The sequence below is a fragment of the Bombus terrestris genome, chromosome 8 (genome assembly GCF_910591885.1).
Source record: "Bombus terrestris chromosome 8, iyBomTerr1.2, whole genome shotgun sequence".
Classification (NCBI taxonomy): Eukaryota; Metazoa; Arthropoda; class Insecta; order Hymenoptera; family Apidae; genus Bombus; species Bombus terrestris.
The window spans coordinates 5,887,697-5,914,248 of NC_063276.1; the positions used below are offsets into that span (position 1 = coordinate 5,887,697).

At 41.8% G+C, this 26,552-nt stretch overlaps 1 protein-coding gene across 1 annotated transcript in view; it reads left to right on the top strand.

Annotated features, from left to right (window-relative positions):
• Positions 1-26,552, top strand: part of LOC100648283 (aryl hydrocarbon receptor protein 1) — a 159,787-nt gene that overhangs the window by 36,625 nt on the left and 96,610 nt on the right. The window contains exon 2 of the mRNA XM_048408168.1: positions 23,420-23,610. Within this exon, the coding sequence (XP_048264125.1) occupies positions 23,420-23,610 (191 nt within the window). The remainder of the gene's footprint in view (positions 1-23,419; positions 23,611-26,552) is intronic.

The following is a 26,552-nucleotide window of genomic DNA, read 5'->3' on the forward strand; positions in this document are numbered from 1 at the left end:
TCCGTTTTAAGTTCTTTCGTGTTATAATTTTATCTAGTTGTTGTCTGATGAAAATGATGTTGCGTGACGATGCGTTTATCGGTTAAGGAAGCGCGAAAATATACCTAATTATCGTAAGTAGCCTTTGAAAGTAGTTTACGAAGGTATTGTTAATAGCTCGGGGAAATCTTCAGTAAGAAAATGTTCAACATGGAATACAATATTCTCGATAATCGTACAGTTTTAGTTTCAGACTCGACGTTGAGGTCAAGAGAATCTTTAAAGAAGGAAATTGATCATTTTTTTGATCTACCAATGAAGGTGACGAAATTCTTTTATAATGAAAATATAGTTGGCATGGTTAAGCGACGATAGTCGTTCTTCATGCAACAATCGGCGAATAAGGAAGTTGGCCAAAAGCGTTGGTCTAACTCGGCAACTTTCGCGCAATTTCACCTGGCCTCCCTGTATACACAGATTGGCAACACGATACGGGTAAAGTAATCCCGTGGAGGAGTAATCGCTGCGTTCCTGACGTATCGATCAACCACCGGATATCCACGGCACGTCCTGCATAAGGTACGCGTACATGCAACCATCGGACCCGAAGAAAAAGGGATACAACGCGCCTCGTGACGAGAGAGACGTTGCGTGCCTTCCCGATGCCTTTACGCCGAGCTTCGATATTAGGTCGACACTTGGATATTAGTTCATTCGGTAGTTGCGTGCTGCCAGTAATCGCCAGGTCGCTGTCATTTTATCGAACCGAGTCCGTGAAGCTCTGATCTCCCTGATCCAATTCGTGAAATTTGAAATCTTTATTTCAAGGATTTGATTCTTTGGCAGGAGAACAGATAGAATCGTTCTTCAGACGTTATCGTGTTCTATAACGAGCTTTCTGGATAAAAAAGTATTATTAGGTGGTTGAAGTATTGTAGAAAGTCAGAAAAGTTTTAGAGGTTAGATTGAAAGATTTTGCGTGTTTATCGGCGATGAAAAGGTCGATGTTGGTGCGATTTTTAATGTTAGAATTATCCAGTTTCGGAATGGCGTAGGATCATCAAAAAGGATACGCAATGCAACAAAGCAAAATAATTAATCATTTTTACGCAAAAACTATCTACCAGAATTATCCACAAAGCAGAAACCTTTCGACATAAATTTCGTCCGTTCATAAATTCCTTTACACCGCCCAATCCCGAGAAAAAGTCAAGTTTTAGGGAAAAAATTGCTAACTTGCAGTTAATGTCTCTCCAATTTCATAGCCGATTACGGAGCAAACCCAATCGTCAGCACTGAACGTTAACACGCAAAGACGCGCGTGTACGAGCATAGGACCTTGAATGGAAAGGAACTCGCGCGGCCCGTTGATAGGAAGGACAACGGGCCTCTGGATCGCATGTCCTTTAGGTGGATGGATTTACGAGGGCCGACGATATAGCGAGCTTATGCCCCGGACATCGGGGCTCATTCAGTAGCGATGGACGCACGGATAATGGCGTGCCGGCAGGGATGTCGGTTAGGTCAGGTTTTTAACGGTCACGTGATCACGTCATCGTGCGTGCTCGTTCGGACAGAATGGACCACGCGAAGCCACCGCCCTGAAACGTCACGAACTCGAGCAGCGATGAAGATGATCTTCGTCGCCCCGCTTTTTATTGCCGCCTCAAGACCAGCCAGAAACGCTTAACGGTCACCAGCTCGAATTAACGAGTGAAAAACTCTCGTAGCCGAGATCTGGTTTGACATTGGAACCCTCTGCCCAACACCTGGACGACTCAATCGCCAAGGAGATGGTCTTCGTCGTTTTCCGAGTTTGACAAGAAGTGACGTCGCTCAGAATGGAGGGATTAAGGAATCTTCTTTTCTTTCAATATTTTCCCTCTCAATCTTGGCGTTTTCATTATTACGACGAATTTAAATGATTTTTCCATTAACAATCCGCACGACTCAGTCGTGGAAAATCGGTGTTCTTCGAAATGGAAAACCTCAGAGTCCTAAGAATCTCGTTAGGGGGATTTTTCTCTATCTTACTTCCCTATTTCTTCTACTTTTCTATTTTAATTTTCTAATTGGTGATCTGTTAACATGTTTTTCAATATTTAAGACGAGTATTCAAACGGATTTGTCTGTCCACGTCCTGGTTGATTCTATACTTTCTTTGACACAGAGAGCATTCCTTATTTCCATTTTTAATACGAATGTCTTCATCGTTGTTTATATATTTCTCTAATGTTCGAGGACAGTATCTGTGGTATTTGAGTGGATGTAGGTTGTAAACAATATAGAAATCTATGGTAGATTCGATTCATTGGACAGGTCAGGCGACCGTGTTAACGCTGGAAGTAAATAGACATCCCTTGACAGAATTGCCTGTATTCTCGGAATTCTACCAACGTTGTTAACAAATTTGTTACAAAATCACACGTCTACCTTATCCCGTGTGTCTAATAGTATTTCTTCCAAAAATGAACGGCGAAATTATATCTAATGTGTTTGTAATTCCTGCAATATCTTATTCAGGAAGAACTGCGATTCTCCCTAAGCAAATAACGCTCTACACCTTTTGTAATTATACTGATCTGCGAGCTGAATGTTGACTCTATTAAATTGTACATTTTGATATCTTATTGATAGATTCATTTGGAGAATTTGTGTAGTAAAATGGAGAAAATTGGAGACACACGTTGGTCTCGTCATCGGTTGTTGGATGATCGCTCGCCACGCGGTTCGACTAATTTCAAGCGGTCTTCCTGGCCATATTTGATCAGTATCGGCTTGGCTATCCGATTCAATCCGTCATTCGACGCTGTTTGCATCGGTAATCTCGGTATCTAATCTTTCGAGCAGCGGTGTCGTCTTATGAGGCTAATCCGGCCTCGAAAAACGAGCGGATTGTGGCCTGCCGAGGGCAAAACCCACCCTAGAGTCAACTAACCAGATCATACGCCTCAGCTGGCATCAGGGGTGTCCAACATTCCGCGAATATCCACTTAAATATTCGCCCAAAGGGAAGAAAGTGGATTCGTACGTGTCCAAATCCACGTTTCTCGACTAAAACCACCCTTTTCTTTCACCCTAATAAACAATCCAACTTTTTATCACGTATAGGAGCCAAAAAAACGACGAAAATTATCGTTTTGCTTCCTATAAAATCGTTTTTATGGACTTATTTTATTGAGTCTATTGGCACTTAAGACGCAAATTGGGGCTGCGGATAATAGACATCGCTTTTAAATGATTTTAATTGGGTTTTCGAAAAGGGCCTAAAGGGCGACGGTATCCAGCGATGATAGGGCGTGGTTTGCCCAGCCCTGGTCATCGGGGATAGGCTGATCGGGGGGTGGCAAACGAGATTACTTTGATCCCGAATCCAACAAACTCAGTCTGATGCCTGCTAACCGCAGCTCTTCCACTCGTACGCCTCGAATAATCCAATAGTTTTACCATGTCTGCACACCGGCTCGACTTGTTCGTCGACAGGTCTCGACCGATATATCCTGAATTTTCCTCGCGGATACGCGGATTCCAGAACGTCCGCTGGTTTAATACGCGCCAGCCACCAACGGAAGACCGAGAAATGTCGGCTTCCAGCCCCCGCGATCTTCCCATCCGATACTGGATTATTGATGGATTTTAAGAAGGCCTATAATCGGCTATCGCCGACTTTGTCCCGATTTTTCCCAGTTTTATCCAAGCTCAACACGATCCGGCTTCGGAATCGTGCAAATGTCCCGACCAATGTCCCAACGTTGGCTTCGTTTCAGCAGAATTCCGTAAAATTTCTTCCAAGATTTATCCCTTCTCGTGTTAGCTTCCTGGAATTTTATCGGAAGGGTAGAAGATGAGTTTTGTTTCCTCTTTCGTGCTAACTTCCAGGAATGTTACGAAAAACGTAAGAGAAGACGTATAGTTTCTATTTTAAAAAATTTACATTTCTCTACCATCTTGTGTTAATTTTTCGCATCTTTGTGGGAAGAATGGAGAAACAAATCTGCGTATAGTAGCGTGTCAAGTTTGGAGACCGTTTTGAGATTATCGCGATAATTTCTATATAAGCGTGAAACCATGATTTGTTAGGAATATTTCACGTATTACCGTGTTCGAGTTCTTTGTGATTTTACGAAAGCTATGTGACATCTGATTGTAGAGTCGTTTACGTTAAAAAAGTAATTTATCCTAGAGACAAGAGAACTATACGTATAACTATACGTCTTGTATTTCAAACGTTTCATTTAGTGGATAATGCCACGTTTAAGTCTGGCTACTCGTGTCCCAAGACTATTCCCTATTCCATCTGCTCCAAATCAATATTCTCTCTATAGACACCTAAGACTATGATCATGATCTCACTAATGTGTTGTTCTTAAGCTACAAACTATTATTCGACGTATGGTGTTCTTCTTTAAAAACACGTGGAGTACATCTAGAACATGTTAACCGAGAGCCTAGTTAAAGCGAGGAGTTGTCCTCTTTAGTATGGAAAACGACACCGAATCCTGTGGGACGGATTACGAACGCGGTAGAAAGTCCCGCAGGTATAGCAGTTTTCCTCTGGTTAGAGATTAGGTTGCACCCTTAACTGGTTTGCATTTCAATCAATGCTCTTGTCAGAGTACAAAAGCTCTTTGCTACCACGGCCCGGGCGCAGTTCATTCTCGTCGTTGCCACGATACGCACAGTACGCTCATCCGAATCGTCGTTTTTCTTTGCGAAATCAAGCTACTAGTGATCGTCAGCGAAATTGCGCGTGTTCGTCTCTTGGAAGTCGAGGTCTGTATCTTTCCTCTTCCTCGTAGTCTCGTAGGGTTTCTTTTTTCTAATTAATCGAGTATTTAACGTTCTGTACTTTGGATCGTTCTCATAGGTTCGCGTAAATCAATAAGCAAATATTGAAGAGTTAAGTCAAGAGTAGTCAAGTGCGAAAGTTAGAGAGTTTAGAAAGAAGTTAAGTTTCAGACGTGAAAACTGAAAACGGCACGCGATGAACGAATCGCCAGATAGAAACGACGATGAAGTTGATTGGGAGAGGTGTTTCGGTTGGACATGGCAGAATTGATCATACGCGAAGAGAATTGAATAAATAGCGGCTTGCTCGAGAATCGTGAGCAAGCAATCGTGTGGAGAACCGCGGCAGCCAAGGTGTAGGTAGCAGGTAGAGGTCATGCCTCTGAGTATCTCTGTCACCCCACGAACACCTTCTAAGAAGAGAGAAGATAACGGTGGTCAGTGACAAGTGCGAAGCCATTTCAAGTGGTTTGCTCACGGGACGAGTTTCTTAACCCGTTTAGCCTCGATGCTCATAATTAACCCTCCATAAACAGAATTCTGTGAGGCTCGCCAGACAGCTAGATTGTAATTCATTCCAACTTTTTACTTTCATCGGAAATTTAATCTAAAATTATAAACGAATCTTGGCGGGGAAAGAAGTTTTCAATTCGCGAAATGTGAACAAATGGATATGTGACTTCTCAATTACACGGTTATCTCGTGAATCGGATCTTTCGTTCGTTAAAAACTTGTATAATCACAGACCAAAAAGCTAATAAGCACGAATAAACTTGAGTCGATTTTAGTCCCTGCAAATATAAATACCGTCTACGGTACAACTCATTTTTAACAGAAATAAAACGACAAGTCGAAAAATAGAGAGTCTGCAGAAAGTAAGCTGACGCTTGCGACTGCTTAAACTACCACCCTACATAATTAAAAACGAGCTTCAAAAATGAACATGAAGCGAATGGGATTCGTCCAAAAACACACATGTAAATTTCAAAATCCATCGATTCTGGCCAAAGTAAAAGATACCTATTCTCTCAACCAACGAAAGAACAATTACCCATTGAAAAGTCAGACTCGCGATCAGCGATCGGCCAAGGTTCCTCGTAAGCGTTATCTTCATGGCAAAGCGTGGCTACAAGCGGGGCTCAAGTGTGAAGGTGATTTTCGAGGCTGAGTGAATTCTGTACGCTCTGGCAAAGGACGAAGGGAGAAGGAAGGGCGAGGAGAAGATGCGCTGGGAGATAGGTGGGAGAAAAAGGGACGAAACGGAGAAGAGGAACGAGGAGGAGGGAGGGGAGGGGATCGGTGGTGGCGCGGCGCTGGTTCGAACAGGACTTGGAAGGATACAAGGTCCTGGTATGCGGTGATATCAACTCATTACCATGCCCAGTGCAGACAGCAGGGTGTGACTTTGCATCCATTAGGATAATTGCTGCTCTAAGTCTCCCAGTGATTTCTTCGTGATCGCTGATTGCTTTACGCGCGCGACGCGCGATAATTCATCGATTGGCGCCACCTTTAAGCGCGAACACGAGAGTAACCGCTTATCGTTGGCCAGAATAACGATACCCTCCTACCGTATTCCGGAATCCTGCACAATTTCCCGTGCACTTTCGAGATCGTGTTTCGGATATACACCGGCTCGTTATGGAACAATTCAATGTCCACGTTGTACGCGTTATATAAAACATCTTGGAATTTCTGTTGACGCTATAGCGCGACAAGAGCGTCGCGATTATATCGATCAGATTTGAAAGCAATCTGGAAACGTATATAGAAGTTGCAAGATATTTAGTGCGAACATACTCTTGTGAAGGATTTGATATATGAACATGTAATAAGCGCTAAAGATGGTTCCACTAAATATTTTATTTTGTGAAAACACGAGTAGGAATTCAGGATAATTCTACGCTGTTTTCGCAGGAACATGAAAATATTGAAAAACGTCAGAATGTTGGAGAAGAAACAGAATTGGATATTCATCGACATAAGGTCATCATAAAAGACTGTATGCTGTTTCTTTTCAGAATCACGTTGCGTCCATATTGGACTAGAATAAATATCCTAAAATCTTCAAATCAATTCCTTCATACTCCAAAGATCAACGAATGCGCTTGCGATCACCAAACAAACTCGCATATCTAAACTTCTCAATAAGTCAAGAGACTGTAACAACCTAGAAGCCCCCTAGGGCCCCATCCGAGGTTCGGTTTTTCCGTGTCTCGCGTCGCAGCTTTAGGCCGGGTGGAACACGAGAAACGATTCCATTGGATAATTAATTTCATCCTTAATGAGCCTGAGGGGACGTATGTTAATGCGGGGAGCGTAGGATATTTACATTTACGGTAGCCAGCACGAGCGTGGCCTCCGCTTTCGGACACTCGTAACCTACACCGCCTGGAGAAACGGAACAGATAACTCGTCCGTGTGTTTCTCCTCTCCTCTCCTCTGTCCTTTCCTCTCTTCGTTCGTTGTTCCTCGTGGAGTTGAACTGACTTGCAGGAGGAAGAGAAGTCAAGAGAAGACGTGTCTTTCTACCGTGGGGATTTCCTGAGGAACGAACGAGCACGGGAATTAGGACCACTAATCTTTCCTGCTGGCGAAAGAGCGACGAGAACCGGGCCAACAGCCGACAAATGCGTTTGCCAGGCCCGTTTCCACCTTCCTTCTTCCTCTTGCGAGGATCTTTCTCGCTTCTTTTTTGCCTTCACGTCTGGAGTTCCTTGTACCTTGTCACGGGAATTCGGTAGCACGGCCCGTCGACTCTGTTCGCGGCCCTTTTTCGCTCGAGCCGAGGCCTCCATCCTCACCCAACGCTGGATGGAGTGATTAAAGACGCCGTTAGAAGGCGTTTAGAAGAGGACTCGATGCCTCGCTCGTTTGTCAGGTCGTTCTACCATCCTCCCTCTTGTCCATTCTGAATTTTAGACGAGACAGTTTTCTGTCTTACAGGGTGTTAGGTAACATCTTCTTGGTATTTCAAGCATGCTTTTGGGGAAGAAGTATCAAAATATCCTAAAGAAATGATTCACACATGCGCTGTATATGATAAATTTGTAAGCTCGTTACGAAAAATTACCAATCGATAGTTTTTTTATTATTCCGCGAGATTTCCATAAAAAATTGTTTTACAGTGGCCACAAAAGGTTATCCGTGGATACTCTGTATTTTTCATTGAAGCGTCTCTTTTCACGGATCGGATGTTTCATTTTTACAGTCTCAGTTTATGATTGATGTCGATTTTGGATCAGATCGATACACTGGCCAGTGGTGGATTATGTAAATTTCGATAAAATAAATCTGCTCAGATTCAAGAGAGAACGAGCGTAAAAGTATTCTCGAAGTATTCTCGGGAATTATTCGAGAATACTTCGTAAACCTATCACTTAATCAACGACTCATAAAATCAGGACAATCTCGATGATGATCCACATAGCGAAGCAATTGATCGAGCAAAGCGTTGCAAGCCAGCCATGCATTTCCCGCGGATTATTAATGCGGCCGGTATCTAGCTTCAAAGTGATAATTACCCGGAGAAAATTGCTATCTGTACGAAGCAAGGCGAAAAGCCCGAAGATTGCCTGGTCGATGGAATCAGACCGGTTTTCACGAGCTGATACGCCGTGCATCGGCGCGAGACAATAAATTTTATTATCGATTGCATCGATCGCAATTTACGCGTCGCGTTAACGACTCTTTAACGCGTCCAACTTAATCCGATCGTTTGCTGACTAATCTCAATGTTAATCGAATTTATATCGCTTTTCGATTGCTTATCGATTAGACGAATTGTCATGATTTTTTAAATCGTGTTTTCTTTATCTTTAATGAATTCACTACACTCGTTGAAATATAACATTTTTACGAAGACTTTCATTTAGTGCTATAAATTTATTAGGTTTCTATCAAAAAAAAAAAAAAAAAAAAAAAAACAATGAATCGTTAGTTTTACATGATCAATGAAATTTCTATTCTTCTTTGCTATAAAATTTTGATGAAATCGTGATCGTGGCCATTTTCACTATTCTGACAAAATTGATATTTATACGAACAGAGTGGAGTTTCTTTTTTAAATGGTCAACGAATGATCTCAGTTTGTATCGAGAGACCCGAGGTCGTCTCAGTTTCTAGACGCCTAATCCCGTGCACGGTTAGTCAGAGGTGTACACACGGAGACACAGGTCCGTGACATACGCGCGGCATGCGTGTCCCATGCGAGAGAACCAGCCGGCCGCTTCGTTCTCGCACCTGTTGACTTCTAACTCGACCGCTTGATTAACGACTCTCCTTCCTAAATCACGCGGTCTCGCGATTTCTTACTCCATCACGTGAGCACCGACACTGCCGTTTCACGACACGCTTTTTCGCTTCTGCGCTTCTACACGAGCCCCGATGAGCATCGGATCACAGGGTGGAATTCACCCGACAAGATACGGTACTCGTGCAATCTCTCGAAGAACTCGAACAACAATCCGAGTGTTTCGGATTTCGCAGATGAAGCTTTTCCGCTCGAAGCAACTGAAACTTTGACGTAGAATATCATTTTGCGTCGACACAAAGAATTTTTCGATGATGCATCGTACACGGAATACATTGTAGCGATATCGTCGAAATGGTACAACAGGAAGGCTGCAATGTTTTACTTTGAAAGAGGAAACTGTTTCATGGAAAGGATGGAAGAACGATCGAAATACTTTTCGATCTTGATGAAAACATTTTGGCCAAACGAAGCGAAACGAAAATAAAGTCTGAAATACGTGTATAAATGAAACCGCGCGAATATCGAAGGTCTAGGGGAGGAATGATCGGTTTGAAGGGATCTATTCTCGCACGCAAGATCCATACAGATCTCATACAGAACAGGATACCAAGAGCTTGAAGTGGGTGATTCGATCTTCCAAGATCATGCTTGACAATTATCCTTGTGCAGCGGCTATTAGGAGGTCAGGAGCTAACGCGGACGAGGGGCATGATTAATAGATAATTGCGTCTGAAATAGCCAATCCTCGTGGTAATGACTGAGCTCTGATGAGACGGGGAGGCAGTTAAGTCATACAAAATGCGCTACCGGTTAAGCGGATGTACGTAGCCGAGCATGTGTAATGGTTGATGGGTTAATTAAGAGTAGTTTATCATTCGTAAAGTGTCCTTTGAGGATGGGACCACACGTGAGCCTGAATACTCTACGATCATAAACGATAAGCGGTACGTTTGACATTTCCATTGACGTTTATTATCTCATATTTATTATTTTCCCCATTATGAAATGAGAATTATTCTTAAAATTGATAACCTCCAGCGTTTATATCTCATTGATGTATCACAGCACGATCTTCGACTTTGTAATCGAGTTTAGTACATCGATTATTATTCGGGAACATCAGATTAATAGAAGATAGTTTTCATTCGAGAGTTTGAATGGTGCCGCGGCAATTCCCAGCCAATGAAGCGTAATCGTTTAAGGACTAATTATACCCGCGTGGCGACTGATCGACGATTCAACGCCTCTCAATTTGAGACCTTTCCATTATTACGCCCCATCATCGTACGTGGTCGTTTGATACGTACGATAGATCGATGAAATCGCGGTTTCCAATAGCGAGTTTCTTAATAATTCTTACTAGTTTCGAACAAGCGACGCCTAACGTCGGTCAGATTCGTTCTCCGCATGATTTCGATGTTCACGGGTTTACTGGACGCTAGATAATGGACGATAATTAGCATCTGGCATCCGTCAAACACGTATTTCGCTTTAACTGTCCGAAGAACCCTTCGCATCTCATTAGAACGTAGACCATTGTATGCACATCAATATGTATGCTAAGGATATACAAAATATACATATTAAAACGCGCAAGTGGCCGCATTTGCATGCGTGCTTACTCAGTCGCCACCGCGTCTAATAAGCCTTTGGCGCAATTAAGGGCGCCGGAAGTTCTCCGACCAAGAGATCGTACGTTCCTTCAATTTCCCACTTCACTCTCAGGCCAATTACCAGAAATAATCCTGAAAAATGCTGATATCTTTCGTTCTGCATATTAGACCGATTACTTATGATTGAAGATTACAAGCGAAAAACATGCTAAGTACATTTGTGCTGACCTTCTGATTTCTGATTGTCACTTTATGATTAAGTAGGAATTAATGTTAATGTGGTATAATTGACGATGAGAACAACCTGTCAGGTCCAAAGCCTTTTAATAATGGTTGATTAATTGATAAAGTTTTATGGAAGCTAAAGATATAATTGTGTATGGAAACCTGAAATTAGGGTATATAGCACATTTTGCTCAGAATCACATTAGCATTAGACTATGCTTTTACAAACCACGTTCTCCTCTTCATTTTCAAAATGTGCTAAATGTGCCTTAGACTCTTATTCGAGGTCACCATCCACTTATCGAGCAATATTTTAATATTTCAACAGCTTTTAACAATTCTGGAAATATAAGATTGATCGACGATCTACCGAATCTTAAAACTATTTCGCTATAAAAAGAATGGCAAATGTAACTTATCCTTCTCTTTCTCTGTAATCTTTATTACTTCCGTAAACTAGATTTAAATCCTTCTGAAAGCTGTACTATATACGAAAAATAATCTTAGCGTTGAGAAACGGAGATAGGCAGCAAAATTACAGCGAAAGTTCCATATTTCGGCCGCACCCTAGGATGATCGTTCGCAGAATTCGAGGGGCGGAATTCCGCGAATCGTCCACCGCGAATTTATGTTGCGGGGACGAAGCTAGACGGCCGGTTATTGCAGAAAATCGAAGATATCACGGCGAGGGGATCGACGCTCAATCCGCACAATTAACGAAGATCCGTGAGACTTTCCATTCGACGTCCCACGCCTTCAGGCTTTGTTTACGGTTCTAGCGGCACGGCGGCGACGTTATTCCCTCTCGCGATCCCTATCGAGCATCTCTTGCCACGCTGACCAACACGAACCATGCCACAACCCTTCACCCTCTTCGGTCGCGGTACTCGTACGCGAGATTCTAATAAATGAGCGAGCAATCTTCTGCTACGTGCTTGATACTTTTATCGAATTTTTAAATCATCCCGATCAGTTAATAACTCGACGATGGCGATGAATAAACTACCCTTTCTCTTCTCTTTATTCCTTTATTTTCAACGAAGCTTGAAATGTTCTTGGGAAAAAGAAACAGAAACAAAGGAAATACATTGAAAGAATGTAAAGTTCATAATTGTAATGTACACAACACAAAAGACTATAAACGATCTAATTAATCGAATAGAAATAAACCACCCTATTTCTTCTTTTTATTCTGCCATTTCCCAGCAAACTAAGAACTTGTTTAAAAAAAAAAAAAACGATTTACGTATCGGAATAATCGAAGAATTTCAATTTGTCTGGAATATCTTATAGGCTCTGTAATGCAGCCTTAATCCGAGAAAACATGTAATTAAGGAAACTGAAGCACTGTCTTTCGTCCTTTTGTCGTCGACTTTTCAATAAATTAGAGATTCGCCGAGTAAAGAGGATTTATCGGTGTAATTGGCCAGCTGGCAACTCGTCCGGACGAATGCAAAGTCCAGTCATATAGGCTCACTTGCAGAAAATCACGTCGAAACGAAGACCACAAACAATTTTAATTAATCAAGTAGGAATAAATAAGTCTCCTTCTTCTTTTTCCTTTTCCCATCCTCTTTTTCATACGTTATTTCGTTTTATTCGTCCACTTTCCAGTAAGCTAAAAATTCCCTCGAAAAAAGAAACCTCTCGGTATAATTGGAGAATTCCATCTTGTCCGGTGGAGCCGAAACTCCAGTCATGTAGCCTTAATTCCAGAAAAGCACACCGAAACGACCACGAAGACTATAAACAATTTAATTAACCAAGCGAGGCTCGGTGGAAGTGGAAGGCGCGTTCGTAGCGTACGCGCGGCGGGCAGTGCATAAATCAAAGCTCCTTTATTTGCCTGGTTCGACTATTAATGAAGCACGGGTCCGTCGGCTGTGGAGCACGACGGACGACGACTAAATTAAATGAACATCTAAATCGTCGAATCCGGGGGACCACAAATCTCCCGGCTGCCGAAAACGCAACGGGTGCAAAAGTCGTATAGGAAGAGGAGAAAAGGAAAGCTCTCTCTTTTCGTTCGCCGGGACAACTAGCAAGAGGGTTCTCTCGGAGAGTCCGCTGCTGGGCTGCCGCGCCGCCATAAATTCTCCACTGAATTCGAAATTCGCCGCCTCGCCGAGGCCCATCGCACGATCACGCGAACAGAGGAGGTAATGTCGATGTCCGAGTGATCGCTCGGAGATCTCGCGGCTGCGTGGGACGCCCGGAGATTTCGATGCTCGGAGATTTCTAACCGGAATCGCGTACCAATCTCCTGCCATGTGATAGAAGGACGCGCACCGGCTTTGTATTTTTGGCAATTGTGGCATTTAGCGAAGAGATTGACAATTTTTTAATTGATCTTGGCAAAGGAGAGTCTCTGGATTTTTAGACATTTTGTTCGCAAACGTTTCTCGATCTTCACAGATTTTAGGTATTTTCTAATTTACGGAAACGCGGAGTAGCTTTCTAATGCGTTTTAACGGTGGGCAGACAATTTACCGGGGAATTTATTGGAAATCAATGAAAGGACGCGATGGAGATTTGTGTTTTCAAGGATTACAAAGGAAATGATTTTTTTTTTCTATGTTTTTTGATGTCTACGGAAACAGGTGTCTCTGAGGTTACAAAGGTTTTCCTTGGAGAAATCTTCCAATCTCTGAATTATTAAAAATTCCCAATCGAGGAGAATGAAAGTAACTTTTCGCAGTACGTACACGCTTACCGAGGTAATTTGCAGTTTATTTATAAATTATCAATGAATCGCGTAGTAATGGAATTAGACGTGAAACGTAAGCTTTGGCGATCCTCCTATTTCACTGCTAAAGCAAGAAGGGTAATAGAGGCGTACGTGAAACGTTCGCAGGAATTACCAAGGGACTTCCTCCGAGCAGCTGCAACGATTCCGCGAAACGCAATTTCACGGGGCCCCGTTCTCGCGATCCGAGACAGAATAATCCCCGGTACTCGAAAAACTGTCTCAGTTCGTACACTCAATTAGTTCCGGCAGTCGTAGTGCATCCCGGCGAGGTGTTCGTCCTCGCATAATAATTCCGTTTGTCACGCCAGTTACGCGCTCCACATAGTCGAGCACGGAATCACCGACTCGCGCTGAAATCGCGTTTACTAATCACTATGAAACGAGTGAAACGCGTCCATGAATATTTTTCTTAAATTTTCCTGAATTTTCATAAGTTTTCCTGAAAGAGGCTCCCGTGGATCAACTTGACATTTTAAATCGGAAACATGCTCCATTTAGTAGAATTGGCTAAATTTGAAATTAAACTGTTTTAATCGATCGATATCTCGACGGAGATTTGTCCGATTTATTGGAAAATGGAAAGTGTCTATATATTCTATAAGAAATCCTTGAATTCTTGAATCGAATTCTTTCATCTGATATTTGTTCTTGATCGTTTAGATCGTTGTTCTTGATGTGTCTTAAATTGCATGGTAACAGTGTGTAATTCTTATCTGGCAGATGGGTAAGTAATCTTTCGCGATTAGATTGTTCGAGCCGATTCACACGAAGATATACAGCAGACTGGGATTCAAAGCGTACGAAGATTAATCACTTGCGCCCCTATTAGAACAGTCGATTGTTCGAAACGGTATTCCCAGTTTTCTATGCGTTACACCTTTCGTTCGTGTGCTACGATCTCAGTAGTACAAGTACACTCTTTTCCAAAAACGTCTGTATTTATCTGGAGGATTTTAAATTTTCTCTACAGAGAAATCTCGCTTATATAGATTACTAACAGACAAAAATACTAAACATCGTATAACATCGTGATCTGTAAAGAACTGTTCGATACCGTAATAAAAATTAAATAGATCAAAGTGGAAGATAACCGAAGAAAGCCACGGTGCAATGGGAAATAGCCCGTATCATATATATGTCACCAAAAAATTGTTCAAATTATGGAAAGCACACCAACGTAACTCGACGAAAGCTTTATAAAAAATTACAGATTGATCGTTTTAACCACTCTAATAATTCTACCATTAATATGTATAGGGCTGTAAGTCGTTTTCTAAGACTCGTCCGATGGAAAATCACGGATTCACGGTTTCCAGCGCCAGATAGGCGCCGGTAACGGTTCCAGAAATCGACGCTGGCGATGCTAACGGGAGCAGAAAGGATCGTTCTACGGTTTGCATTTAGCGAGTTAACAAACGGCTCAGTCACCGTCGGTTAGCATTACACGGACACGAGCTGGCGTTCAACCAGAGCGTCCCGAACGCCGTTTCCTTCATCACCGTCGCGAATTAATTACCGCGATCGTTCCCGGATTAATTACGGGCTCGGTTGCTATCGGTAAGCCGCGCGAGAACCATCCAGCGCCCGCTTTTTCTCGCGCGCACGCGATTTACCGGATAAACGCGGCGCCGCGCCGTGGGCCGATCGGCCACTCTCCGCTGGAGTTCGCCGAGTTTTTGCTCGAATCGAGCGAATCTGTTGCCCCAGACACTGTTTTGCCTTCATTTACAGAGCTCTCGGATGACACGCTGGTCGAGAGATGTTTTCCAATGAAATTGATTGATTAAAATAAAAAGGGGTGTTGAGGATTTTAGGCTAGCGATGGAGAAATATTTGGCGTTTGGTAAAACAGTCCCACTTTTTGTCATTTCCTCGGTTTCACTGCGCAGCTGCGCGATTAATGTTCAACACACGGGAACGAAATGACTTTATTTTCATAAGTTAACATATGTACTTTGTATATTTGCGAAAGAACGGAATACGAATGATGGTAAATTGCAAAGTAAATTTTTCGAAATAATGTTTGCAAACTCATCATTTTTCTGTGTTTTCAAATCGTTTGCTCACTTAGATCTGACGATGGCTGACTTAATTCCATCGCAGTCCTCCTATGTTTGTCTCGATCTTGTCTTCGTTTATCGCTTTCGTTTTTAATAAAAAAGAACTTGTACTGTTTCTTTCAAAGAACTCGATTCCGTCGAAAATGAGTGAAAAATGCAGTTGGGTTAAGCGGGACAAAGACGTTGATGTGGAAATTTATGTAGTTCGTCATTAGATAGATTTTATATCGTACAAAACTAATTTTGCTTGAAGAATTCTGAATATTATGGCTTCGTAAAGAGACGAGTCACCGAAGATGTACATTTTGAATCTTCTGTTAAATTCGAGGACTTCCGTATCGAACTTCATCAGCTATAAAATGTGAAAGAAAAAGGGAAGTGGAGGTTGCGGACAGGTTCGATGTCCATGGTGAAGGATGAAGCGCGAGGGAAACTGACGACCGCGAAAGCGGCTTAACAGCTGCATTTGCATTTTCGTTGTCGAGGTCTCTTTGACGAAGACCACTAATTCTGGCGTCGGCCGACATATGGTCGATTATTCGCCACAGGATGTCGAAAGTCGCTCCGGCCGGCATCAGCGGCGCGCTCTTTCTGGTCGCCGCTTACGAAATACCACGTTGACAGGCGAATGCACTTCCGCTCGTTTCGAGTCTCCGGCGAATTCGTTGCGTGGCCGCGGTGTGCCTGAAAATTTCCGTGTGTCGCTCGAAAAATCTCCTACGAAAGAACAAATAGAAAGAACAGAGTTTAAATACTAGAATTCTCTAGTATTTGTATATAATTAGTTCTAAGAGTTCTGGTTCTAACAATTTTCTACGATTTCTGCAATATATTTCTAAGAATTCTATTTAATAAACTTTCCCCTTTATTAACGTAGTTTTAACCTCCGCGTGGTTATTATTCTGTAATTTTGCAATTCTTAGAAATTTGGATCGATAGGTAAAATTACATACGGTGGTTCTTAAAATCCGCACTTTTATCCGGAATTTAACTGGACAAATTTTAGGCGAACGAGGAATGATTTCTGAGAATCTGAATTCTCGGTAATTATTGAAAAAAAAAAAGAACAGAGATAGACACACGTCGTTTCCGGTGAGTGTGAAACGAAATTTTCATTTTTCCATTAAAAGGTGATTATCGTGAGCCAGCAGCCGGCTGAATCGTTATCTGCAACGCGGCGACTCGTAATTCCTTCGCCACGTGACCGATACTCGCTTATCGTTCTGCGAGATCTGATCCGATAAGATCGATTTTCGAGAAGCCGACCACACGAAACGTAATTAATAAACGACGATGAAATGCTACTCGACGACAACTTCTGATTAATTATTAGCCGTATTATGAACTTTTACAATTCATTCGCCTTGTTGAAAATGATAAAAGTCTCCGTCACTGTATTCTTAATCCTAAATTTATTTCCGTCGTTTAGAAGTCTCCCTTTCACCCGCAACTCAACCAAGCAGGCCTTTCTCGCCTCTTATCAACACCAAAAAATTCAACATCTTCTAATTAATTATCAGTAGATTTGAAGAATGTTTATAGATTTATGAGAAATTTAAAGATGCAAAACTTTGTGGAATGCATACGATAAAATATACACGATAAAACGAATGAAATATTCAAAGTATAGTACTCTCTGTAATATTGTAGAATATTTAACGAAAGAAGGAAAAGTCCCCATTTAAATTTCATTTCTTTAGTCGCGAAATTTGCATAAATATCCGCGGTAGAATCATTCGCTTTATTATTAATTTCTGCAACCCGTTTCGTTTCTTCGGGGCAGCGACAAAGAATTTCATAGCTATACTCTTTATCCTAAATTTATATCCGCCATTTAAAAGTCACTGCTTCACCCTATACTCGATAAATTTAGCTCGTCACCCCGTATCAAACCCAAAGAAATCGAACTCTGTTTCCTCGTCAACCCCTGAGGAAACCGAGCCCTGAGAGGTTTACGGCTCGGTTCAAGGTCGATGCCAGGCATTCCTAGACGCCACCCCCATCCCTATCGCCGTCCAACCGAGTATATCACCATCCCAGGAAACGGGCTAGCATCCCTTGCGCGGTGGGAGCTTCCATTGCTGCCCCATGCTGTCTGCCACCCCGGAACTTCACTGGTAGAGCGTCTCTACCCTCGAAAATCCATAGTGGACCCACCCTTCGTGGCGCCTGCGCGTCTCTCCTCGTTCCGTTCGAACGATCAACCCCCTTTCCACCCTCTGTTGGGCTGGCCTCTCTGCTCTTGCGAAGAAGGACGTCAACGAAGCGACCGAGCTTGACGCGGCGAGCCATTAAAGGGCCGATGGAAGGGACGAAACGGATACGCAGACGCTGCTGGCCCGAATAAAAGGGTGGACGAGTCGTAGGGATACGGAGGATAGAGCGGATATAGTTGGGGGCAAAATGGCGAACTTGTTCATGAAATTTCTTCTCTGATGCTTGAAACGTTTTTTAAATTTTGGATGTTGGCCTCTTCGAACGAGGATTATGAATCGCGGGCGGAATTCGACAGATTTATAAATTGCAGTTTAATCGCAGTTGCTTTGATGTACTTATTATGTATCGTTATATTTCACTGTAGTTGGAGGCGAGGGATTTTCCAAGGGTGGACGGAAGCGAGCAATTTTTTGACGAACCGGTCCTTCGAATCTTGAAGAATTTTAATTCTGACGTGCGGAAACTTTCGATTGACTCGAGAGATTTATAAATCGCATCGTGGAAATTTATTCTATCACCGAAGAATTTTCTGTACGTAGATGAATTTCACTGTGTAAACAGAGATGGGAATTGTACAGAAGTGGAACTAGCGAGGAGCTAAATTCTAGAATCTTTTAACGAAGTGGTTTCTTCTGAAGAATCTTCCATTTCACACGAAAGATTACAAGTCACAATTCGCAGATTATTCCGATATTTATTTCGCTCTACTTTACAACGAGGAATTTTCTAATTTATGGAAATTGAGCAGCCCACTCTAGAGATTTTTAATAATTGATAAGCTTTATGAGTAGTTCGAAGGTTGTCTCGATATTCATTCTACCGTGGTTCCCGCTTGCATCGATCTCGAGGGGACATTGAGTATTTGCCGAAAAGCGAGCGTGGTCGAGGGTAGACTAATCTAGAGAGGGATTCGTAGGGTTGATGGATTCGAGGATAGCGTGCTGGCCCGTCAGATCGCGCCACCTTTGATTCGTGTTATTTAATTCTAATCAAACCAAGGCCTGCTTCGTATTTGTCCTACCTCGTGAAACAAATAACATAGTTTTCCTGGAATTTCATTTTCCAGCGAAAGTATGCTCAATCAGGATTTTCTACGCAGAGAAAATTTACAGTTTCTCCGAAAGAAGATTCTGTTTCTCCGAACGAATCGTTCGCAGGTCTCTCTGTAGGAAAACGCGATGAAAGCGAGGTTTGCCAGCGAAGAGAAGGCTGGAAAATCGCTATAGAGCCTTAGGGTAACGATCGCGATAACGCAGCCGGCCATTAAACAGCGGCCTGAAGTATGCGCGCACATTTCGAATGCGTAACCGTGTTACGGTTCGTAAGGTCGACACATATGTATCTACGCAATTGGCCTAGCTTGGCTTGCTAGAAGGGTTCAAAGGGATCATTTATCGCCTTATCACCTGGTTTCGCTAAATATACAATTACTAGATTTTACTGTCTGTGCGATCTGATTGGATGCTCTAGATTCTTCGCGTCCTTAAAATCTGTTCGCTGCATTTATGCATTTGGGTTGCTTACCAGGTTATTGGATAGGGATCGAAGGCTGGATTAATCGATAATATACTAATAATATAATTCATTGAATTCCAATGAAAAACAACTTCTCTTATTAATATTTTGTAATACAGGAGAACTTGTCGAGGGACAAACAATTTATATAATTGGAGTTCGTTAATTTGCCTACTAGTATATACTAGAGCTACTTGAATATACTAGAGCTCACGTCGTGATAGGTGGAATCAATCGGCAAAGTTTCAGTTAATCGGATATGTTAATGAAGCTCGATATTTATGAGAATATTCTATTTTATAATATTAATTTCCGATATAAATATTCGTCCGGAGAAAAATGATTTGATTATTCCAACGACCGAATAGTCAAGGTTTCAGCGTAATATTTTGCGACAAAACTGGCGATAAATTCGAATGCAACAAATCGTACTAAGTCGCGAAACAGTCTGAACGATCCCAATGAGAGACAATTACGTTCTAATTGCTGCATTGTCACATCAGTTTCATTCTCCTATGGCGAACTTGTAGTTTGAGGACGCATTGAAATGCAGTTTTCTGCCGCGCAAAGTGCACGGTTCGCGTTGCTTTCTTCCCACGCTGCAGCAGAACAAAAGTCGGTTACGTAAACGCGTGTCTCATTCATCGGTTTCCCTCTGGGACATTGTTTCGCGAAATCTATAATTTATTTTTCCCATTTTTGCCTCTCGTTTTGTTCATTATACGTCCGTCATCGTGACACGGTCATCGAGGCACGCTGATCCAATCACCAACCATTCATATACCATGTATACACGTACTTGCATCAACTACCTCATGCTCCTCTGAATAGAAACTATGTATGTATTGGATTGTTCAGATATCTCGCATTTGATGCAAGTGGAAAAAATATGATCGAATGAAATGTCATGTTTTTAGTTGAATATTAAGAAAACATTAATGAGAAGGATATGGAATTTGTTAATTCGACGAGGTTTATTTTTTAACGGGGCAACGTTGTCTCTCGCGTATTCACGAGGAGTAAGCAGAAATAAATTTTAATTGGAACATTGAATTTCGTTCATTAAACGTAACATAGGCACACTGTCGTTTGTTTCTCAATTTTCATAAAATTCTTTTAATTGCAAAGAATTTGTCACGGACTCGAAGCAACTAATTGCTGAATAGGATGAAAAGTCTTTTAAGAAAAGATCTCGTGATAGTTGAAGCCCGATAGTTTGATAAAATGTATCGTTTAAGAAAACACTCTAATAAAATAAGAAGTTTCTGAACAATCTGATACACGAATTTATGACACGATGGAAGTACCTTCGGTTGGAAATATCTTTAATCGCTGGAACTATTTCGACGCTGTTCGACCGAGCTTCGCTGAATTACTCCATTCGTCGTTAGTCTTGACGATTGCAATTAGTGTCATGAAATTACACGGAGTTCGCGATCCTGTCCTTGACGAGTTCCTTGAATGCACACGTTGCGTCAGGCGATCTCAGGTTTAGCCAAAGAATTTCGTGTCCTCTTCGAATCGAATCGTCCCAGCTTGGAACGATCCCCCTCTTGACAGATCGAGAAACAGAGCCGGACAAAATGGAAAAGCAAAACCTGGGGAGAAAGGGTAGGAAGAAGAAGACGGTAAAAAAGAATGGAGACAGAGGAACGAAGTGGCACGGCCCACGTGGCACTCCTTTCCTCCCGTCCTCGTCCCGATAATTAACCGTGTTTTGCACGCCGGGGAACGCGCGAGCAGCCGCGAAAGAACAAAAGGCCGGCCGTGGGTCCTAATGGTATCTGAATGAGACTATTCCTCGAGGACCTCCGTCCGTTCCTCGTCCCGGATAATGGATTCGGTGTCATCTAATAATTAATAGAGTTCTTCTCGGTGCTGCCGCGCGCACTCGTAGGCACCGACCGCCTCGTATGTGGACGGCAATCTCATTCATCACGCTTTCTAACCCCTAAGCATTTTAATTAAGGCCATCGCCGTTTTTCCCTCCACCTTCCTTTCCTTCTTTCCTTCTTTCCATCTTTCCTTCTTTCTTGCCCCGGTTGTCCCTTTTTCCTTAGTGGCCACGTTTTGCTCGCGATTCACGTGCTTTTGATAAAAGAAAGGTTGCTCGGTGGATGAGGTACAGAGGAATGATGGATTTTGATTAAGACGATAGTATTTTTTCTTTTTCTTTTCTTTTCTGATTGGGTGATGGCGAATATGTTTCGTTAGGTTGATATTGAATTTTATCGAGATTTAGATTAGATTTCAACTGTTTGTTTGGAAAATGACCGGAGGAATATCTATCTATCGAAGAGTAACGATTATCAGAGTGTTTGATATGTATATTTATGGGAAAATCAATTTTTACGCGTGTCGCAATACTGATGATTTTTTTTAGAAGTATCGATTTTTATGGAATGAGATTTTATGGTATCTGGAGATACAAATTTGCGTAAATATCCGCGGCTTAATAGTCATTGTTAAGTACGAGATCGCCATAGGCCGCGGCACTTCAATGAGGTTCGGTACTCGTTCGGCATGGGGCCTCACTCCCATGGTGGAAGGTTCAATTAAACAAACAGTTTGTACTCGATCCGTAACGCTTGATTTTTCGTACGTGTCTCGTAAACACACATTGGCGTCGAATCCTTTATTCCTTGTGCCGAAGCAAAATATCCTATCTTTGTATCTCTTTATATTTACACTAACATTTATAAACAGAAATTTTCATTGTGACGTATTTATTGGTCTATGTTTATGCAAATTCATATTTTTGTTAACATAACCGGGAAAATAGAACCTGAGCAAAGATTTATGTATGATTCTTCGTCAGTGTAATAGATAAAAATTGCTCAGAAGCTGAATTAAAAAGTACAGGAAAATGATGACATTATGTGCACTGTGTTTTTAAATGTTCCGTGGAATTTATTATCGTTCGTCATTTTCTTACAAAGTAGAGTATTGGTTTCATCCGTATCATTTAGTGGTTGGTTCAGTCCATACTTAGAAAAAGTGTAGTTAGTAAGTAGAATCATTCTCAAATGTATCAGGTTGTAACATAAGCAAGTTTCGTTAAACTCAATATTTTCCTTTCTTTCATCGAATGCATTTGTTTCGTGTTTCGAGCCAATGATTTACAAAGTACAGATATTTCTTATCTTAATCGGCGAAAATACTTGTTGGAAAAAGATATTCGCGCAGTGCTTACGCCATTGGAAGCTGATCAGACCACCGCGTGGTAGTCAGCTTCCACATGTCATAATTATCAAACAATTTATGCATTTTATGCCCCGTTTGCGGATAAACCGAAGAAAGAGCGAGACGAAAGTAGGAAAGGTAACGGTGGAACGAAAGAAGAACGAATGGAAGGGAGTGCAGATGCGAGAAGTATTTTGTAATAACTATACTTATCCCGAGGAATTCCGGACTGTTGAGTGGGCATATCGGTCCGCAGGGTTTCTCCGCGTGTCAATCAACCCTTGGATAGTGGTCACCTTTAATTATCGAGATCCTTCGCTCGTAGGCCGCCTGTTGTTCGAATCTCGAAGGTGGCCGAGGAATTTCTGCAACCAGTCGAACGTGAACACCGTAGGATCGACAATTATCTCCATTACTTCGGCTAATTAAATCGACGTGACGTATCAGCTTTTTTTCTCTCGTCAATTTTTCATTCGAAAAAATGTTTGCCAATGATAAGATCGTGTGTCGTATGTTAGCAGAAAAGTTCAAGCGTAGTTCCTTCTTATATTTGTATTAGGTTGTCACTCGGTGAAAAGTTTAACATGAAATTCTAGCAAGAGACATTCTTGCTGATTTTCTGCTATTCGTTCGATTGTCGCTATATTCTTCCCTTCTATTTCCTAGCGGTCTTTCTCATTTACAAACTGGCCTTTTTATAACCAACTACCGTGAAATCTATAATTTTGGACAGCAATTAAGAAAATGGGTAACCGACGAAACGCTGTATTTGTAGCAGGACGAAGAACACGGAATTAATAAGAAAAGCTGATATATTTAATTGTTTGTTTTATAGCTTAAAACCACCGCAAAAGGATGGGGTAACGAAGTCGAATCCGAGCAAACGGCATCGCGAGCGATTGAACGCCGAACTGGACACTCTGGCATCCTTGCTTCCGTTCGAACAAAATATTCTCAGCAAGCTTGATCGACTCAGCATCCTCAGACTCAGCGTCAGCTATCTTCGAACGAAGAGCTACTTTCAAGGTAGGTCTCTAATTAGGTGAATTATTTTCAACAAGAGCGGCGATAAATCTTAGTTTCACTTATGAATATGATGAAACGTTAGGAAAAAAAAGAGCATGTATTAAGAAGATGATTAAGTAGTTGATACGTATTATTAACTACGAGAAAAGCGTCCGTCGTGAAGATGGCGGTTAGATACAGAGATTTCTTGCGAGCCGCGTGCGCTCTGGCTAAACATCGTTGCGCATCCAGGAGCATTAGCATCCTCGAATATCCCCGCGAACACGCGATGCTGTCGTTACTCTGTCTCCGAGGAAACAATAAGATTCAAAAACAATGGCTGCTGTTCTTCCGCGATCCTGCAATTCGTCTGTTCACCGTCAAACTTCTCGGTCTCCTCGGCAACCATTGTGATTCACGCCGCTATTGTTGGATTATCGCATTGTGCAAGATGTTACGGAGAAAGTAGTCGACTATGCAAATGCATGCTTTTCCTATTTTTCTCGTTTTCTTTCCTGGATTTGGGAAAAGACTGGAAAAGTTATACAGAGATCGTATCATTGTTCTTTACGTTGATGATATCGTAAGTACGATTAGACCGCGGATTTTTATACATTTATGCATTTATGGAAAATTTGACGACGCGAAAGTGCATTTGCCATGCAAAAATATAGAAAATATTCAACGTATAGTACCTTTTACAGTACTCGGTAGGTTAAACAATTTTCTACTCAAATACTACTTCTCTTTCTTTTAGTTACATTCGTAAAAATACGAATTTGCATAAATACCCGCAGTCTAATTACGTATGTGATAGATTAGAGAACTCTTGCTACATTTTTTCCCTCTGCATTTGAGATAATAAAATATTTCACTAGATCGTATCATCCCTTTTACGAATACATTTACGAATACAATACGATTTATATATTATTTATACATTCGTGTATATTTCAGATTATTTTAAAATCATGGTACTAATAATCGTTATAATGTAACCTTCCCAGTTTGAGTTATAACTGTTACGATCTCCGAATTGATACAAGAGGAAAACAAAAAAAGGTGACATTCGATCAATTTTACCGGGGAGATAAAAATTTAAACATTTATGGTTACGGCATAAGGAGGCAGATATTCTAACGACATGAAATATGGTTAATACAGATCGTCTACAGGCGGTAAATCATAAAGGAATTCTAAAGTTACGAGCTAGAGAAGATTGAAATCGCGCTAAATGCAGCTAAACGTCAGTGCAAATTTCCATATCGATTCCGAACGGTTCCTGGATAGACGAAAAACGAGCAGAGCAGCGGAACAAGCTGTTCTGTATAGAGCATAGGCAAGGTTTGCCAATCAATAGCCTGAAAATCCGTCGTAAAAAGATAAGCCCGGTTATTACGAGAAACTCGCGGCGCTCATTTGCCCGAAGGTTGTAATTTCTGTACAAAGAAGAGTTTATAATCCGTTCGTGACGCGGAATCGTAACATTGCTTAACCCATTTGCATTGCTTATTCATAATTAGTCAAGATATCCGCGCGGCTATGACATTTTTAAATTTTAGGTCAGCCCAGATACCGTCCCGGTTATATAACGATACGCTTTGCCAGAACGAACAGCGGATAATTTTCGTTAGAATTCAATTTACTCGTCTCAGTTCGATCGAACTTGTCCGTCCGATCTCGATGATTCGATTTCACCTTTGCCTCGTTCGAATCGTTTAATCGAACGATTGAGATAAATTGATCCGCATCAGCGTGACCTAATTTCTCATGGTTCCATCGCGGGATTGCTAATGGCGTGACTGTTTAAGATTACAGTCTTCAAGGTTACTTTACTTATCGTTATTTATTTAAAAAGCTAGGCAAGGGCAACTCGACAGACGGTTCACAAGGTAAATTATAACTTGTAAATGAAAGAAATCAGCTTCAATTCTTTAGCAGAGAAATGTATGCGATACAGGCCAGGATAGGTACAACGAGGTCATAGGTTAAACCATCGAGAAAGGACACGAACAAAACTTGGGATTTCACATTGGTATTGTATATTTTACTCTCTTTAGGATTGTTTACAATACAAACGAAGGATAATTTACATTTAACGATATTCTATTTTCAAGAAGAATAATCGGTAGTGTTAACTAATATTTTCAATGAGTTGGAACATGACGAGTTAGATGTTGCACACTAAGACCCTGATTGTCGGAACCAATAATGACACACGCTGCTAAGATAATCAAAGTTGATCATATCAGTCAGTATCCTCGTAGAATGAGAAGATACCATTTATTTTTATTTTATAAACAGAAACATCCACTTTGGAAGAAATGTGAAAAGTTCTTGTTTCTCGATCTGTCTCACAAAGGTTCGTCCCTAAATTTTACATCGACCATCAGACTTCTACTCTATTGCTATAAATATTAACTGTAATATACCGCATAGAGTATACTAACTCTCCAGCGAAGATTTAGAAGCTTGTTACTGATCCTGACCAAGGATTCCAAATCGAGTAGAAAATTCTTCTCGTCGAAAACAGAAAAGAAAAAAGAGAGAGAGAGAGAGAGAGAAAAGAAAGAAAGGGGTCAGAATTATGCAACTGCATCGGTGGCGGCAGGAGCGCGGCTTCCTGCGCCGCGGGTGTGCAATCTCATCTGCAATCGCAATCAGGTGGAGGCCAATCGAAGAATCGCCGCGGAATAATGGGTAGACGTTCCTCTTTCTTCCCGTCCATTATCTTCCTCCCCCGGTCTGGAGTCGCGAGAAGGCAACTCCAATCTCTCACGACGAACGTGCGCGGCCTCTAAGTGTGCCCACACGAAACCCTCGTAATGCGGCTTCTACACTTTTATCGATTTAACGCCGCTAAGTACTGCGAACCTGGCCACGGACGATCGCTCCCCTCTGCCGCCCCTCACAGCCTTCTTCGCGAGGGAAGTCCCGATGATACTGGTGTCCCGAACGCCTCT